This window comes from Prionailurus viverrinus, chromosome B3 (genome assembly GCF_022837055.1).
Source record: "Prionailurus viverrinus isolate Anna chromosome B3, UM_Priviv_1.0, whole genome shotgun sequence".
NCBI lineage: Eukaryota > Metazoa > Chordata > Mammalia > Carnivora > Felidae > Prionailurus > Prionailurus viverrinus.
This window is the reverse complement of record NC_062566.1, coordinates 49,585,433-49,604,986: the sequence shown is the minus strand read 5'-3', so window position 1 is coordinate 49,604,986 and position 19,554 is coordinate 49,585,433. Positions and strand designations below refer to the sequence as shown.

The 19,554-nt window shown below is 40.5% G+C and overlaps 1 protein-coding gene across 14 annotated transcripts in view; it reads right to left on the bottom strand.

Annotated features, from left to right (window-relative positions):
• ATP8B4 (ATPase phospholipid transporting 8B4 (putative)) overlaps positions 1–19,554 on the bottom strand; it is a 268,475-nt gene that overhangs the window by 14,473 nt on the left and 234,448 nt on the right. For 13 of the 14 annotated variants that reach the window (XR_007152769.1, XR_007152768.1, XR_007152767.1 and 10 more), the window contains 2 exons: positions 4,940–5,023; positions 1,978–2,223 (listed from right to left, as the gene is read on the bottom strand). The exons of the other annotated variant lie outside the window; for it this stretch is intronic. Coding sequence is in view for 10 of the 13 variants with exons in the window: in XM_047861372.1 (XP_047717328.1) it covers positions 1,978–2,223; positions 4,940–5,023 (330 nt within the window). In the remaining 3 variants the exon portion in view is untranslated. The remainder of the gene's footprint in view (positions 1–1,977; positions 2,224–4,939; positions 5,024–19,554) is intronic. 14 annotated transcript variants of the gene reach the window in all.

The window sequence follows — 19,554 nt, the reverse complement described above, 5'->3', positions numbered from 1 at the left end:
AAAACTCCAAAAGATGGAACATAAAATTCTTTTTTGTGAATAAAAAAAAAGTTTTTAAAATATAATTGTTTCCGTGGCCTCCAAATTTGTGAAAAAGGAGAAAGGTAACTGTGATACCCAACAGAAACTATGAATTTTACAGGGAAAAGAGCTTCTAAATCTAAAGTTAATATAAAAACACATTGCTATAATAGCATATAAGAAAATAAACTATGGAGGGGCAAAAGGAAAAATAAAAAGATATGTACAACTATCAAAAGGCTTTATTTAATTAAAAAGATAACATTAACCAAAAATTGTAGAATTCATTATGAAAAACAACTTCACTAAACATGCAATGCCTATCATATCTACAGTGAATTTTCCAGGTAATTTTTTTTATCCTTACTTACATAGCAGATAATGTTAATGACAGTTTGAAGAATATTTCTCATTTGCTTTTTACTTTAGATACTGGCCTTTTATCTCAGTTACTACCTTTAAAATCATCTTTTGGAGCACCAAGTAACAAGCCTGACCTGGTGAATAAGCTGCTACCACTAAAAAGATGTTCCACAACTGTCCTCCCCATCAGAGGGAGAATCCAGAGAACTGGAAATGTGCCCTCACGGCAAGGAGTAGATCACCTATGTCTCTAGGCTGGAAACATAAAAGTATACATAGAGCCTGCTCAATGATCAAAATGCAACAAAACAGGTTGGAGTGTCCAGTACGGTAGCAAGAGCTATAAGAAACAATGGAGCAACAGCTCCTTGTGAGGTGATATACACCTTGCCCCAGTAATGGACTGTCATGGTGAATGTCTTAACTATGTCAGATGCTTCCAAATCACTCCATTATTTCCCTCTCTACCACAGAACTGACCTAGACACGGAAGATTTGCAAAGCAACAGCATGCTTTATTTAGTTGTGAGACAGACAAACAGAACTCCTTTTAAGTGGAGAAATCTGGTTCTGCTTTTGGATACTACCTGTCTCTGAATTTTGAACTCTCAAGATGTCAAGTGTTAGATCGCTTTGGTATAGATTTCATGATACTCACTTGGACCAAGGAATGGCAGAGACATCCTTTAAAAGCAATATGTTTGCATTTGGTTCATTTAACATAATGTTTATTTTTAAGTTGTGAAGAGAAAGTCTGGGGTTTAATGAGATTCTTTGTTGAAAATGAGCAGTTAAGATTTGTTAAAAAAAAAAAAAAAAGATTGTTTATAGGATAGACAAAGGACTGCCCAAAGGCAATTTAAACTCTAAAAACCAAGTCCTTGACTGATATTTGCTCCTTAAAAAAAGAAAACAAACAAACAAAAAATACAACAGGTCACATTGCTTGCTGTATCCACCCAGAGGTACAGATTTTAATGAATAGGAATGAACTTCTATGAACTCTAACTCAATAGTGAATGGTATTGTCCACCATTTGCATTAAAAAGGAAATAGACACAAACTCAAGATGCCCAGTGAAAGTGAATGGATTATTAAAAATCATCCCTACCCGAAGAGCTTCTCTGAGTTTAGGTTCAGATATGCCAAAATATAACACTGAACCTCTCAAATAATTTCATAGATATGTATTGCCAAATAAATTTTAAGTTTCACTTTAAAACCTGGAAGTTATTAAGCCTTATAGAAATCATGGGAAAGTTTCTCTCTGTTATTGTTGGAAAACTTTCCTTTTTCAAACACAAGAAGGAAGCAGTAGTATAATCATGTATGCATACATACTATGCTCAGCCCTAAGAAGTGATTGTGAGGTCTTTACTAACACAGAGATTATAGACACCTAATGCTAATCTCCCACATCTGGTTATTTATGTTACAGCTTCCTGTTTTCATCTCAAGATGTATAGTTAAAAAGAAACTCCGGGATTCCTTTAGGATTATTTTTCCCCCCAACAAGTAGACAAAATGAGTCAATAATGAAAATGGATTTTAAAAGTTGTAAAGCCATCAAGTTATTTTCAGCAACAGGGTTACCTGCACACTGACCACAATGACCAACGATGTAGCCATGGTAACTGCAAAAGACTGGTAGTCAGCAACGTGCTGCCCATCATCTCCGGCCACATTGTAAAAGGCTCCATAGGGTATGAAGAAAAGGGCCAATGAGGTGTAGATGCCATGTGCCATGCAGATAAAAAATTTACGCTTGTTAAACAGCAGATTGAGCTGTCCAGGTTCATAGAGCTGGGGATAGTCCATGCTGTTCTGGTCATCCACATCCTGTCAATAAAGTGTTACTTCAGTGGAGGAGGCTTGAGAAGTCAGAGAGGCCCTGAATTCGCCATCTCAGGAAATGGCAAGTGCAAGTCTAAGCATACCCTAATAAACACTATTAATTAGCTTGTTTTCATTCCCACAATAATGCAGAAGATAATAAAATGATCCCTATTTTACACAAGAGGAATTTGAGTCTCTGAGAGTCATGAGAGATCATATAGCTCTTATTGCATAGCCAGAACTTGACTTGCACCTAGATCCTTAGCTTCAGACTAAAGTTTCTTTTCTCTGCTTTCCTACAGCCACACTCACTCCCAGAATGCTCTTGCAGCCAATGGGGCTCAGGGGTTAATTGCCAAGTCAATGAGTGGTAGTGACCAGTAGATGGCAGCAGAGAGCCACAGAGTAGGACCTGGCCAATCTGAGCCCCCAACTGTGTGACAGGAGGAAGAGCAGAAGGGAAACAGGGAAAGGGGGATTGGGGGAAGGTGGGGGGTGGGGAGGAAACTGAGCCTGAAGAGCTGAGTGTTCTACACAGTGAGGATTCCAACACCAGCTGTTTGACAGAAATAATGTAGACAGAATGAGAAGGTATGTGTGGCCCCAAAAGTATCTTGGGAGAAATTAAAACAGTGCTTCTCAAACTTAATATGCACATAAATCATCTGGGGAGCAAATGATGATTCAATAGGTTGGGGGTAGGGCCTGAGACAGCATTTCCAACCAGCTCCAAAGTAATGCTGATGACCAGTGAGCACTAAAGCCAAATGCCCAAACCAAAAAGGATGGCAAGGCCTGACCACCGGGGACATCAGAGGACCATGAGTAGAGGAGAAGCACCCAAAATGGGAGCAACATAGGCATGAACTCTGGGGGCAGACCAAGTTCCCCTCCCTGCTTGTGGGACTGCCCCAGCCTTGTTGAATGGGGTTCTATGATGAATACTGAGATATTCTCTTTAGGAGGTCCCATTTTGAAATGCTGCTGGTACTTCCTTCTCTAGTCCAGTGACTGGTGAAATGACATTCAGAGGCTTTGAAACCAGAAAACCCTGAGTTCAAACCCTAGTTCTGCTGCTTAGCAGGTATATAATCTTACACCCATTATTAACCTGTCTGAGCCTCAGTTTCCTGATCTCCAGACATGCAAACAATAGCACCTCCCTCACAGGACCACTGTCATGATTAAATTCATGTATTCAGCAGTGTTACTGCCACACCATAAGTAATTAAAAAAAAACACAGATGCTTCTATAAATAATAACAGATAAAATAATGTTATACAATAATAATAGCATAGCAATGTCAGACTCAGGTGGCCTGGCACTAGGCTGAGTTCTGTCACACACCGGCTGTCTGGCTTTAGGGCAGCGACTTGAGCCTTGGTTTCCTCCTTATAAAATGAGCAGATCATAGGTGATCACGGAGGCCTTACAGCATAACATTTCATGATCCTGTGATCTATGTAGGGGCCAAAGTTGACAAAGTAAGAAAGGAGAGGGGCAGACACGTTAAGTATTGATGGCAATAAGGGGACTTATTATATTTTTTTTAGAATTGCACAATAACCATCTTTTCCCAGAAACTGCTTTATTTTTATTATTTTATTCCACATTCTGGGCAGCTACAAAGCACTGGGAAAAGAAACGCTTGTAAACACAGGCACTTGGAAATGAATGTGCTTAATCCTTTACATCTAAGGTCTTTAGGAGTTCGTTATGTTTTTATAGAATTCCACAAAATATGTTGTTCACAAACTGCCCTTTTTACATACAAGAAGTGAGACAACTAACTACAAAGGCACAGAATGGGAGGGTGGAGTGAGCTCACAATGTGACAATTTATATTTTGAAATAGACAGCTTTGAGCCAGAAAAATGAGGCCTAGCAAACGGGTCTAACAGCAGCCTGGAGAAAATCTGGTCTCTTCAAATATACTTCCAAAATATATATTTTTTAAATAATACATTCTAATTGTGCCATGGAAACTCCTCTGGCTAGCCTTCCACTTCCTCATAGGCAGCCAGACTTCTCCCTTCCAGGAAGTACCTTCCAAGGCAATGAGTATGACAAGGATCCACCATTTTTGTAATTGATTCCCTCTCCTCTCAAGCAATTTGAGCTAGAAAAAAAGACTATGTCCCTTCTTTCCATGGCTGTGGGGCTTCATGTCTTCCTCTCCCATTGGCAGGGTATTCCACTGACCTCTAGTTCCTGTTCTGGGCTGTGCTGGCCAAGGAAATCTCACCACAGATGCTGGCCATCTGCAATCCAGCAGGTTCCATGATTTTCTATCACTATGTGGTTCTCTGAATTCGGAGGCTAATGTAGCATTTCCCAGCATGTGAACCACAAGGCACTAGTTCTGAGGCATATTAATAGGTGCTATATGAAAAATAAATAAATAGAAGTAAAGTCCTATAAACCTGGGAAATGCTGGGCCAACATAAAATTAGAGGCCATTTCATGTAGGATGTCTCAGAGCCTTTAAAGTAATAATGTGGGGTGTGAGTCTCAAAGAAAAGAGTAGCCAAACTTCGATCACAGGACCATTTGGGAGATGTGGGGGATCTGGAAGGGTTTCTGATCCATGCAACATGTATTCAAACAACTGAAATTCTAGGACTTTCCATGACTTGTGTTTTCTACTTAAAATCTACAAACAACTAAAAAGCATCAAAAGAGTAAAATAAGTTATAAAGACAGAAAAAAAATACATACCTGGTCAAAAATCCCCATGGCTAAAACAGGAAGTGATGTGTAAACAATGTTAAAAAGGGTAATGAACCACTGGTCGTAAACAGTCTAAAAAGAAATAACATGTCAGTGAGAAACACCATTCACAGAAGAATATTCACTTTTAGGCTCTTGGATTAAATATCTCAATCTCCTGAGATGCATGAGAGTTTGATATTAGCAACAGACAGACATGAGTTCTCCCCTGACTCTGTCTCTTATCATCCCTGCTGTCTCAGTAGGATACTAGATCCCTCTAAACTTCAACTTCTTCATCTTTAAAATAAAGCCACGCTCTCCTTGCACAGCTACCATGGAGACGAAAGGAGATCACATATGCAGAACACCCAAGACACCACTAGACACATAGAAGGCCCTGGCCCTGTGGGGAGCTATTGAATTCTTCAGGTTCTCAATGGCTTTTATTAAAAAAAAATTTTTTTTTTTAACGTTTATTTATTTTTGAGAGAGAGACAGAGCGTGAGACGGAGACACAGAATCTGAAACAGGCTCTGAGCTATGAGCACAGAGCTGGACGCGGGGCTCAAACTCATGAACCGTGATATCATGACCTGAGCTGAAGTCGGACGCTCACCCGACTGAGCCACCCAGGTGCCCCCTCAATGGCTTTTAGAGTAAATCTAATGATCTGATCTAAGTGATAAGTAAAGGACCCACTAAAATATTCAGAGGGAGATGCAGAAATGAATGTGTCAGCCCTACCCTGTGTTCAAACGGAGAATTTTTTTCTTGGGAGTGGTTTAAAATAAAGTGGGCATGGAGCTAGCTGCTCAGTATACTGGGTATAACGAGTTAGACAAATAAAATACTCCATACACTTGTACAGAGTACTTCCTTGCATGAGCCTCACTAAAAATTGGTGAGGCATGTGAAACTGTTGTTGTATTCCCATTTTGTTGAGAACTACACAGACATGTAGAAACAAAATGTAGTAAGTATTGTAGAGCTTATCACTGGAAAAGGCAAAACCAAAACCTAGGTCTCCAGCTCCTAACCAATGTCTGTTCTACCACTCTATCATACATTCATCCATCCACTCACTCAGTATTTATCAAAAATCTATTTTGTGCCAGGTTCTAGGTTTTAGGCAACGGTAATTCAACATGCTATAATCAGACACAAATTCTTCATAAAATTTGCATTCTAAGGGTGGCAGAAAACAAGCAATAAACAAGTTATATATACATATATACAAGTGATAAATACTAGAGAAGAAAGGCAGATAGGAAAGGTAGATAGGGAGGGTTGTAATTGTAATAAGGTGACTGGCAAAAATGTCACTAAGAAGTGACACTGAGAAAAGATCTGAATGAAATAAGGGATCGAATTATGCAGCTTTCTGGGACAGGAGCATTCCATACTACAAGTAGATCCCAGGAGAAATCCCCAAGGAAAGATAGCATCTGGTCAGAGGACAGCAAGGCAGTCCAATTGGATAGAGAAGAGTGAGTGACCTATATGGAGAATAATGGATGTCAAAGAAAGAAGGAGTTGGATCCTATGTAGGTAACTATGGCTTATTCCCTAAGTGAAATGGGAAGACATTAGAGAATTTTGAGCAAAGGGACAACCTGATCTAATTTATATTTTAACAGAATCACTCTGGATGCTGTGCTGAGAACAGACTGAAGAGGGGCAGTGGTGGAAGCTGAGAAACCAGTTAGGAGACTACTGCAGAAGCCAAATGAAAGAGGGAAGTCAGGTGACCAGCAGGGAGAAGTGCTGAGTTTTGAATATATTCTAAAGTACATGTTCTTCTTAGGGGAGTTCAGAAAGCAATGAGGAATCTTAAATGCAATGTTCTGGACAGAGGACCTAAAGGTAGTTTCCATATAGTTATGTAAATAAGGCAATCCATTAAGTTATGTCCTGTGTGTGTAGATTATACCAAAGAGAGAATATTTTGGTTTCTTTACTGCTAAATATGGATTTGGACTACCCTATCTTAGCGTCATTGTTTATTCTTGAGATGGGTGTATATTTATTCAAGAGAAGGAGAAATGAAGGCCAATTTTCAAAGGCCAAATCTCAACCTGGACTATTTTGCTGAAGTTCCACAGGTGGCTTTATTCAACACTGAATAAACCAGACAATGAAATATATTGATTACTGTTTTCTGAGCAAGGTTAGCCCTGTGGGAAGAAGTAAGGAACATGGACATTCCTGCTGTCAATCATCTTGGAGAGAGTTCAATGTCAGGGCAGGAAGAAAAATGAGAACGGAAAAGAGAAAACGAGGAGTGGGGTAGATGAGAGAGGAAAGAAACTGTTTTATTCTTTGTGTGTCTCAGAGTTGAGGCCTGGAATCCATGTAGGAAAGATCTGTTCAACATCATTCTTTTTGAGGTTAGGTCAAAAATAGGCAGAAAAGTTGAATTCTACCACCAATAAATAGCCAATACAGGATTTAGATGAGACAGCATCACTGGGGACTGCTATCAACAAGAATAGGGTTATGACTCAGAATGGCCACTTCTAATTACCAGTTATTAAGTTCTCTAATTGATCATTTACTTTCATAATCCTTTGAGTCCTGTTCAACTGTATTCTTTGAGTCTGTCTGAACTCTGCTGTAAGGATTTGAAAAGGTGTCCTATGTCCAGTAAATATATTAAGTATTTAACAACAGGCTCTTAAAAAAAAAAAAAGGCCCAATGTGGAGCATTTGCCAATTTCCATGGTGTAAATATTTCTCCCATGGCTCTTTATGCAGTGATATCACTTCCATCATATATATCCGATAAGACATAAATAACCTCAGCTACATAAATAGTAAAACATGGTAAAATAATTAGAAAGCGATGAGTTTTGAGGATTGATAAACTTTGTTTCAATATTAGTTATTTATATATTTTTAAAATTTACTACCAAGTTAGCTAACATACAGTGTATACAGTTTGCTCTTGGTTTGGAGGGTAGATTCCTGTGATTTGCGGCTTATAACACCCAGTGCTCATCCCAACAGTGCCCTTCTCAACGCCCATCACCCATTTCCCACCTCCCCCACTCCTCCCATCAACCCTCAGTTTGTTCTCTGCATTCAAGAGTCTCTTAGGTTTGGCTCCCTCTCTGAAACTCTTTTTTCCCCTTCCATTCCCCCATGGTCCTCTGTTAAGTTTATATAATTCAATTTTTAGTAATAGCTGTGTTTAAACACTGGCTCACATAATTTCTCAAAACTAAACAATTATCTTTATGAACCAGTATGGACCAGTTCTAGCATACCCCAGCCTATGTCCATGCTTGGAGCAAAGTAACACAGAACACCAACAGCCATCTGGAGGATCGCAGACTCAATGTGGCAAAAGAAAACCTGCAGAATGGCAGGGCAGTAGGCCACAGCTTCAGACAACCATGAGAAAGGAATGGAAGAGCTAGCTCATCATCATTACCTGGAAGCCCTCAGGGTATTTTAGCAGAGGTCTCCGAAAGAAACAAGCCTGGGTTTACGGTGTTCGTATAGGATGAGGGCATGTGCCATACAATTGATTTATAACAAACTGCCCACTGAAGATAATGAAAAAGAGTTGAGAAAAAAGAAAGCAAAGCACATCTCTATCAAAGCATCAATGGACTAACAATACAGAAGGAAATTGCCTGTTAAGATCAGGGAGAGAATCAGAACTTAAGAACTACTTTGAGATCTAGGAAAATGTTATCTTTCTCCAGAGACTGTTTGCTTCCTTCTAGCAGATGCTGAGGATAGAAGGCTTGATGTTTGGGGGACCAGCCAGCTGTCCTGTCATGGTGCAGCCTGTGACCCTATTGCCAAGAGGCTTCTCTTGGGTCCCAGCCCAGTGTGCAATGTGTTTCATGAAGATCTCTACCCTTGATGTGCATGAAACTTGTCCTTCTAGTCCTAGACAACAACCAGAAACAAATGATCATGAGCTTCTCAGCTGCCTCCTATAGACAGACGATCAACACTCCCAGGGCCTGTGGCTCAGAGCAGTACACACTTCCAGGCACCCAGCCCAGAGCGGGAATGTTAACAGGGTCCCACACACCAACTTCTATCTACCCTGAAAGTCCACCAGAACTGTTGCTCGGCCTCTCTTCGCTTTCTTCGGATGAGCAACACTTCCACTTCTAGATACACGTTCGGAATATCTGCCTTCGTGTACCAGGAGACACAAGAAAATGCTCATAGTAGTGCGGGTCATAATAGCCCCAAACCAGAAACCACCAAAACATTCATCAGGAGTGGAATGGAGAAAGACATTGTGGTATATTGATATAATGAAATACTATAGAATAGTGAAAAGCAAGGAACTATACCTATATCACACACACACACACACACACACACACACACACACACACACGGGGCACCTGGATGGCTCAGTTGGTTAAGCGTCAGCTCTTGGTTTCAGCTCAGGTCATAATCTCACAGTTTGTGGGTTTGAGCCCTATGTCAGGCTCCATGCTGACAATGTGGAACCTGCTTAGCAATCTCTCTGGTGCGCATGCGCACTCTCACTCTCTCTCTCTCTCTCTCAAAATAAATAAATAAGCTTAAAAAATGCAAATGAATTTTAAAAATATAGAAGGTTGAGCAAAAGAAGCCAAAGTATGGTTCCATATTAATAAAATTCAAAAATGTGTCAGTCTACTCTGTGTTGTTTAAGGATTCATGCTCATATGGGAAAATTGTAAAACAAAGCAACAAAGTGATGATAAAATGTCAAGGTAATGGTTATCTCTAAAGAGTTGAAAAAAGAGCATAACTGAGAAAAAGCAAGGGGAGCCTTGGAGGTTTGGCAAAGTTCTGTTTCTTGAAGTGGATGATGGCTACATGGGTGTTCATCCTACAACAATTTGTTAAGCTGTCATTTGAGTATTACACACTCTGTGGATTCATTATATTTTACCATAAAAAAGGAAATATGTGGTCTTTTGTTTTAGTCATTACCTGGTGATACTTTGGACACTGGGAGGATTTTAAAAATCCTGATGCCCATATCACACCCCAGGCCAGTTCAGTCACTGTCTTTGAGGGGTGGGATGATCTAGGCATTGGTAGTTTTAAAAAATTTCCCAGGTAATTCCATTGTGAAACCAAGATTTACAATTTTGCTTGTCCCTATCAAGAAACAAACAAACAACAACAACAACAACAACAACAAAACAAAAACCCTGACACAAATCAACTATTTGATGACATCTGAATTTCATTCCCTGATATATCAATTCATGTTATGATTACAGCGGAAAATCTAAGAGGGGAGAAGCAGTCAAACTGAAGTCTTACAGCCCCAGGCAGAAACTGATGCTATAAAATCACCTCTTCCTCCACCTCCTCCACCATTCAGCTTCCACTAGCTGAGAAGAGATGATTTCAGGTATTAGGAAGAAAGAAAGAATCTGGGAAATTATGGCACAAAGTGCCATCATTACTACAAACAGGTGAGCATTAAAACCTATAGTTATTTGGCAGTGGCATTTGCAAGCTGGTAATCAGATTTGAAACCTCATTTAACAATTGGAACAAGAGAGGACAGGAAGGGAAGGGCCAGTGAAAATAAAATTTACATGAGTTTTTGCAATTTCTTGGAAGATTTTTTACTGCCACTCAGAATCACAGTAACAAAAATAAAATTAGCTGATACTTACTGAGCACCTGCTATGTAGCAGGCACTATTTTAAGCACTCAACATATACTGACTCGTTAAGTCCTCACAATGACTCTATGGGATTGGTACTATTAGCAGACCTCAGTTTAAAGATGGGGAAACTAAGGCTCATCAAAGTTAGGAGACTGTTAAACGTCATCCTCCAACACAAAGATTTTCAAAGTGTAGCCTAGGGAACTTTTAGGAGATCCACATGTGAGGACTATTTTCACAATGATACTAAGCAGTTATGTATATTTCATTTTCACTGTCATTCTCCCATGAGTGTACATGACTTGTGATATCATAACCAACTGAACACAGAAGCAGATATGAGAACCCAGCTGCCTCCTGCAGTGCCAATAGTAAGAAATGAAGTATAAAAAAATGACTCTTCTCACTAACTTGTTTTTTGTTTTGAAAAATACAATCTTTTTTTTTTTCATTAAAATATGTCATTTAGGTAAACATGTCATAGGTTCATTTTTTTAATGAATTAAAAGGAATGCTTAAATGTTTTCTCCTTTTTAATTTCTAATACGATGAATATCGATAGATCCAGTCCTCAGATCACAAAGGTTTGAGAACTGCTGGCAGAGCAAGTGCCAGGACCATGTTCCTACCCTGGGACTCTGACTTCAGCCTTCACAACACTGACCACCACATGAAGCCACTTCTCTCTATCCATGGTATCCTTTGGCAAGTTTCCTTAAAGGCCGGTTCCTCACACTGCTTTATTTGGTTGAGAGTATACAAGAAATACAATTCGTATGCTGGTTTTTGTCATCTCAAATGATAACGTTAGCATTTACCCAGGCCCAAACCCTCCAATGGCTTCCCATTTCACATGAGATGGAATCCAGACTCTTCCCAGACGCCTAAAGCATTTCCTGATCCCATGGCTGCCTTCCTCTTCAGCCTCACTCACCACACCCCCTCCCCTCCCTCAGCCTCAGCTTCACTGATTACCTTTCTCTAGGACTGGGTTCATTCCTGCCTACCTCAGGAGATTTGCACTTGCTATGCCCTTTGCCTGGAATACTTTAACCCCAGAGTATCCATATGAAAGTTTCCTCTGAACACTCAGGTTGAACTCCATGAGACTTTTTACATGACCCCATTCTTTTTTCAATGACAATTCTGAAATTTTCTTACTGATTTACTTCTTTATTATCTGTCTTTATCCCACTAGGATATAATCTCCATGCAACAGAGACTTATTTACATCTGTAACTCCAGTGCCTAGAACATTGTCAATGGTAGGTCTCTATAAATATTTGCTGAGTTAATTACTTTACAACTTTTTGTAAACGTTACATATTTGACTTGCCACTAAATGTTGACCCAAGGATGTGGCACAGCTCCTCAAACTCAGTATGTCCAGACCTGAACTCGTTCTCACACCACCTTAACCAGGCCCTCTTCCTATGTTCCCTGTATCTGTTTCTGACACTGCTACATTCATCCCAGAGCCCCAGCCAAAAATCTGCTATTTCTCCTTCTCTCCAACACCACACATCAATTTAAGCCCCAAATCCCACTGACTTAACCATTACACATAGCTTGTGTTTCTGCCCAGCCCTTTACCTCTGTGACTTTCCTCCTGATGTCCTCCCTCCTAGGATGCCCATCTTCTTATTCCTCAACTGCTTCACTATGATTGATCTGGAAGGGTTGGCCCAGGAACAGATCTTCCAGGGAGCCTTTCTGAGCCCTGCCCACTCCTACCCTCTAGGCTTGGGTTCCAGGCCACTCCTTGGTGATCCCATGACACACACCTCACTGCTTCATAATTCAACTTGCAATTATTTATGTGAGATAGAGGGCATGTATAAGTGGGGGAGAGGGGCAGAGGGAGGGAGAGAGGGAGAGAGAGAGAGAGAGAGAGAGAGAGAGAGAGAGAGAGAATCCCAAGCAGGCTCCACACTGAGTGATGTGGGGCTTGATCCCACGACCTTGGGATTATGACCTGAGCCAAAATCAAGAGTTTGATGCTCAACCAACTGAGCCACACAGGAGGCCCCATGCACTGATTTCTAGTCCCATCCTACTAGGCTGAAAGCTCCTTGGGATCATGTTATAGGATTTATTCATCTGTGGGGACCCAAGAACCTACATCAGTGCCTGGCACGTGGCAAATATGCAACAGAAGGATGCTGGTGTGTTAAGTGTAAGGGCATTGGAATCAGACAACAGAACTTTGTGTCCTTCAGTAACATACTCAGTCTCTCTGAGTCTTAGGTTCCTAAGTTATAAAGTGGGGATTTGAGGGAGGCCTTTAATATTCAACCAAATGAACAAATGCCAGTACAGCAGCACCTGACAGAGAGTGCTCAGTTAGTGAACACCTTTATCATATATGGAAAGGAGGGAGGGGAGGAGAAAGGGAGGAAGAGGAGGAAAGGAGAAGGGAAGGAGGGAGGAGCATTCAAGGTTCCAAGCTTTGAGTGGTAGGTTTAATGAATAAAGAAAAAGGTATATTTCTCCACTAATTATAATTATGAAAATACAATTCTTTATTGCTACAGCCACATTTATTTTTATAATAAACTACTATATTAATGAAATCAATAGAAAATTAGGACAAGATTTAAAGTAAATGAATTATCTTGATAAGCATCTTCCTTATGAAAACTTAATTATATCAATCACTCTTCAGCTCTAGTTTTGCCTCAGGCTCTACCAAAATGTGTTAACCTGAGTCATTCACCTAAAAAAAAAAAATAGAAACACCTTCCAGGGGTGCCTGGGTGGCTCAGTTGGTTGGGCATGTGACTTCAGCTCAGGTCATGATCTCACAGTTCATGAGTTTGACCCTGCATCAGGCTCCATTCTGACAGCTTTGGAGCCTGGAGCCTACTTCAGATTCTGTGTCTCCCTCTCTGCCCCTTCCCTGCTCACACTCGGTCTCAAAAATAAACAAACATTAAAAAAAACTAAAACAAAACAAAACAAAACAACACCTTCCTGGGTGATGTGCACTGACTTAACACAGTTTAGGCTTTAGGGGCTGCCACAAAAATTAAAGTCACAAGCAGTATTTCTTCTACAATAGACTTCTTCGCTTCTTGTAACAGATCTCTAACTACTTAAATAGTTATCCTAGTAAATATGTTCCTCTTCTCCTTAAGGTCCTTAGATAACCTCAGAAAGTTTTTAAGTCCCCCTCTGGTGACTAGGACTAGCTGGGTGGGACACACTAGCCCAGATGACAACCCACATGGAACTCATCCGGGCTTCTCCCCTTCGAGACATGCTCAAGCCCTCTACCACCTATCTCCACCACTTCCATCTCAAACACACATGCTCACACACATAGGTTGCTCAGATGCCCCCAAGAGATGGAGGAGGTAGAGAAAGGAGGGAAAATGGCTACTTTGGAGCCTCTGATGTGGGAAGCATTCTGGTCTGAGACTAGACCAGTCAAATGGCAGCAGCACTCTGATTTTGGGTGACTCAAATTATAAACAAAAGTTCTGTGTAAAAGTATCTGTCCTAGGGCTCTTGGACTCCTAGGGGCAGCCATACCCCCCCCCCTCTACTTCCAAATTTTCTTTTCCCATGTCCAATACTCTGAATAAGAGATAAAAGCCATGCTTCTGTGAGATACCACTAGTCTGTTTGGAAACATGTGTCTCTTCACAGATCAGAAAAAAAAAAAGGGAGAGAAGAGTTCTCCATTTTTCCAACTTTCCTGTTTTCCTTAAGGAAGGCTTCTCCTTGCTCCCTTCTTTGTGGAAGCAATTTATCAACCTTATCAACCATTTTATATAGAGTAAAAATACTCCAGCTACAAATTACAATCTAACAGCTTGAGGAATACACAATCTGTGATTTATAGAAAACCACATTTAAATATACCTTAACAAGGCTCTTAAACACCTACCAAGGGCTTTCTACTCTGAGATCATTGGCTTAGCTCCTTGTTCAAATGACAGGATAGACTACCATGCACCTCCCCTCTGCCTTTTGCTGTGTGTTGTAGAGGAAAACTATATAATGATATTTTTCTTTTTGGCCTTAAAAAATATTTTTCATTTAAAGAAAACACATTGAGGAATAAGTATGAGGTGCTCAGTCTCAGCACATCTGTTACTGATTTGTGTAATTAACAAAAACCCACTAGCAGGAGCCAGGAAGAATGGCCACAGCCTAAGCACCCACCCCTCCCCAGGTTTTCCACAGAGCACATCTGGAAGGCAAAGGGGAAAGGAACCACCATGCCAGGTTGAGATGGACTCACAGGTAACCACAACCATGAAGTCATCAAAGCCTGGAGATTAGTCGCACTCTAAAATTTCACTTTCAAATTTTTTGAGTTTTCTTATATTGTTTGACAGAACGAAAGTTTTTCTTGATTTGACAAGATAATTGTTTCCATATCACAGCAGAATAAAAACAAAACATACACAGCTCTGTATCTCACTGACAATGATAAATCATCATCAGATAATATCATCCCTTGAGTACCGGTGCCAGTAGTTGCATAGTTGCAGACGTGAATTTCCTAAATAGGACTTCAACCAATGGTGGGGTGGTTTTTATTTTTTGGTTCTGTCCCTGGTGGGGGATGGTTCATCTTTCTTAAAAATCCTGAGGTATAGGGTGCTTTTAAAACAAGTTACTCATATAAGTGGTGTAGACAGGCCCACAGTGGATTCCATGAAAGCCATGCAGGCTTTGATAACAGATTGGGATAATGCATGTTGTTAAAAAAGGGTCCGTGATTCAGTTTAGAGTTTTCTCTGACCTTTATCCAAACTCCTCTGATCCAGACACTTTGTTGGAAATCTCACCAGGATAGATTATATTTAAATTCTCTCCCAGAGGCAGTTTGGTAGAAGTGTTTGCTGGCAAAAGAAAAAAAAAAATTACCTCAAGCTTCTAGATGATTCCAGAAGGCAGTCTGCCCTTTCTAAGGGCCTAAGCTCTGGGAGACACCACTCAAGACATTAGCTCTCTCTCTCAATAAGAGCGGATTTTCTCTTCATAGTCACATTGTACTGAGTGTTGTTAGATATTTCTCCTTTAGATATCAAATAAAGCTAACAATTTGCCTGACTAGGGGTTGGGTGAAAACATTTTTTGAAGGAAAGAGTTTATGGCCATTCTCTCTTCCAAGTCTATGACAATTAGCCCACTTATCAAACAGAGTAGAGAGAACACTGAAGAGAGAGTCAGAAGATGTGGAGTCCAGTCCCAGCCTTACACACCACTGATCCTCAGATCTTGCAGGGCTCAGGCTCCTCCTCTGTAAAAGGAGGGGCTGGACTCAATATCTGTAACATTCCCTGACAGAGTAAAGATTCTACATTTCAACAAAACAGACACTTTTTGTTCTGTGTCCCAGCTGTTTCCCCAAAGAAAGTCCACCCAGCAAGGCAAGTGAAAGGAGTGTAGTCCTTCCCAAGCAGATTCTTTCCCCATGTGTCCCAAAGCAACCACAACAGAGGCAGGCACTGAAATTAACCAGGGGAAAGTCCACAAACCAAGTACAAACCAGCCTGTATCACATCAACATCCATCTGAGATGTCCTAAGGCTACCACCATCCAACAGACAATCAATGGTCCCACCCCCAGCCCCTTGGAGCTTTGCACACCACAACTGGATTGGCTTGCACATCTGCCCCAGCCCACCTACCAGGATGGGACATTGATGGGAATCTCTTGGAGCTATCTTCAGGAATAAGATCTTGGATAAAATTCACCAGGCCCCCAGAGACAGGCCAACGTAGTCAAGAAAGAGCACATGTCACTTCATTAAGAAATTAAACTGGTGTTTTTAAAAGTCAACACTGTGTCTAAGAAAGCACAATCTGTTTACATTTGATCGATGTTTTCAGCTGCAGAGTGGCTTACTTCAAAGCAATCTATTGAGAGGTGTGGGAAAGGAGTACTGAAGTGCTTATGAATCATATTGGGATTAGACAGGGTTGGCCCCAAAGATGTGGCTCATCCATGACAAATTTAATTCAAAAAAAGTCTTGTGGAAAAATTCTAATTTTCCATCAAAAGTGACTATGGAGTTATTCAACATCAGTTTCACATTTATGAAAATAAAATCATTTCCAAACTGTAAGTTCCCTAAGGGTAGGAACTGCATCCCTTTGGTTCATTCTAGTATCCTTGGAGAGCACTTGGCCCTCAACTGGCCCTCAGTTTATTCTTGTTAAATGAATGAAAATTCAAAGACTCTAGACTGGTGTGTCAGAGGATGTGTGTGTGAGCCTCACTCCTGTCAGGACTGGACAGACAAGCGACTGGGGGTCGGGCCTCCCAAGAAAGGGCCTCTAAACTCATGCCTGCTATTCTGAAATCTGGCAGGCTCCTGAATTTTTATTACTATTGGCTCCATTTCACCATGGATCTTTCAATCCACTGAAGCAACATAAGAGAGAGATGGCAGAGGTGGGAAGATCTCAGATGGCTTTCACTGACAGACTGGAAGTAAGTGTTTATCTAATAGGTGTAGGGGCTACTAAAGCTGTATCACCCAATGCATGGCTTTGAAGCCTGGAGCCAACTACATGATTTCAACTGGGGGAAAGAAGCATCATTGCAAAAATGTCCCCTATTTAAAAATTCTCATTTTCTGTAGACTAGTGTCTCTCCCAAATATGTTGTTTTATTTTCAGTTGCCTCATTTGCAGCATATTGTCTTTGGGAAAACAGGGCAAAGAAAAAAAGCCAAAAGATTTTTCATTTAAACCTGTTGCTAATCAGGACCTTCTAGAGAAAGACAGGGAATGGTAAAGACAACAGTCCCTACCGTTCCCAGTTCCATATCCATGTCACCCTCACAGCCAGTCCCCAGATTGCTAGCACACCAGGGCACACACATGCGGGTGGGGCTGGGAAACAGCACAGGCCTCATCGGCATAGTGGCATGACACCTTTTTTACAAGACATGTCTTGCTATACATACTACTGTTAAGATGCCCACACACACTAATGCCATGTGGTTTTTAAAGTGTTTCTAAATGAGTTGGTTTTAAATGGAATTTTAGAAATTGAAAAGAGATTTCAAATTCAACTACTCTTCAGGTCAGTTGGAAAGTGTTCAGTTATGAGGAAATGGCTTTTCTCCTAGTCCTCTACTGACTCACACCTTTATACAAGCTAGTCCCTAAATCCCCGCAGGTAGCAAGACTTAACACCTTCAGACCTCCACTGAATTTTGAAAATATTCATAGGCTCACTTGAGATTTACCAAGCCAGATCCTCACACATTTCTCCTTTTCCCATGTTCTCATGTTAATTTCCATTATAGTTTTCTGTTGAACCTATTCATCCATTTCTTTATTCCCTGGATGAGAAAATGAGTTCCAGGTGGGTAGGATACTTGTCCTATTCATCATTTTGTTTTCTCTTCCAAGATGGTAAACAAATACTCCTATTAGCAATTTGACATTGTTGTGTGACTCACAGCTATGGGGAAGGAATGAATTATTGAATTTAAAATAGAAACAACTTAAATGTTCATAAATCAGAATTGTCAAATGATTTATAATAAGTCCATGTTTCAGAATGCCATTAACAAAAATAACATTTTTTTTAAGAATGTAAAACAAGAAGTGTTTCTCAAAATGTGATAAGTCTTCTTGTTTGTTTTTTAAAGTTTGTTTATTTTGAGAGACAGCATGAGTGGGGGAGGGGCAGAGACAGAGGAAGAGAAGTAATCTTAAGCAAGCTCCATGCTGTGAGCAGAGCCCAATGCTGGGCTTGAACCCATGAAACCATGAGATCATGACCTAAGCTGAAACCAAGAGCCAGATGCTCAACCAACTAAGCCACCCAGGTGCCCCAGGTTTTGGTTTTTTGTTTTGTTTTTGTTTCTTTTTTGAATGAGAAAGATACAAAGAGTATGGTCTCCAATATATAAAAGTTGATATATATTCACATGTAATGATTTTTATAATCAGAAAAAAACCAAGAATACTGGAAAAGACTACAGAAGTTTAAATGTAAACATCCCATTTTAGCATACAAAAGAAGGCTGTTTTGTCCAGTAGACTAGAGTTAATTTAAAAAATGGAAGTTTTTAAAAGGGAGAAACATATAAATAGTTTATTCCAATGGGGATAATATTCTTAGAATCATTTTGTCCTCCATACATCTTCCTGACTCCAAAACAATGGAACCAGGATAAGTAGCAGGGTGATGTCTGTTTTTGCAACCATTGCCATAGAGATATATATTCCAGAATTTCCCAAAGTGGATTCTGTATGGCATCTGTTCTGAGGACAATATGCAAATTGCTTGGAAAAATGGGGTTCCATGCCAAATGAGTTTGGGTAATAATACCAAATCTCACTGACTCTTATATATATATATATATATATATATATATATATATATATATTTAATGTTTATTTATTTTGGAGAGAGACAGAGACAGAATGCGAGTGGGTTGGGGCAGAGAGAGGGAGGCACAGAATCCGAAGCAGGCTTCAGGCTCCGAGCTGTCAGCACAGAGCCCGACGCAGGGCTTGAACTCACGAGCTGTGAGATCGTGACCTGAGCCAAAGTCAGATGCTCAACTGGCTGAGCCACCCAGGCGCCCCAAAATCTGACTCAACATACTATTTATTGTGGCATCATTATTGATGCCAAGATTAGACCACATGGGGAATTAACATTCTTTTTTTTTTTTTAATTTTTTTTTTAACGTTTATTTATTTTTGAGACAGAGAGAGACAGAGCATGAATGGGGGAGGGGCAGAGAGAGAGGGAGACACAGAATCGGAAGCAGGCTCCAGGCTCTGAGCCATCAGCCCAGAGCCCGCCGCGGGGCTCAAACTCACGGACTGTGAGATCGTGACCTGAGCTGAAGTCGGACACTTAACCGAGTGAGCCACCCAGGGGCCCCGGGAATTAACATTCTTATAAAACTAAGGCAGCAAAGGCCTGAATCTTTAGTGTGAAAGTGAAGGAAGAACAAATCATCACACTAAAAGGGGCTGCCTA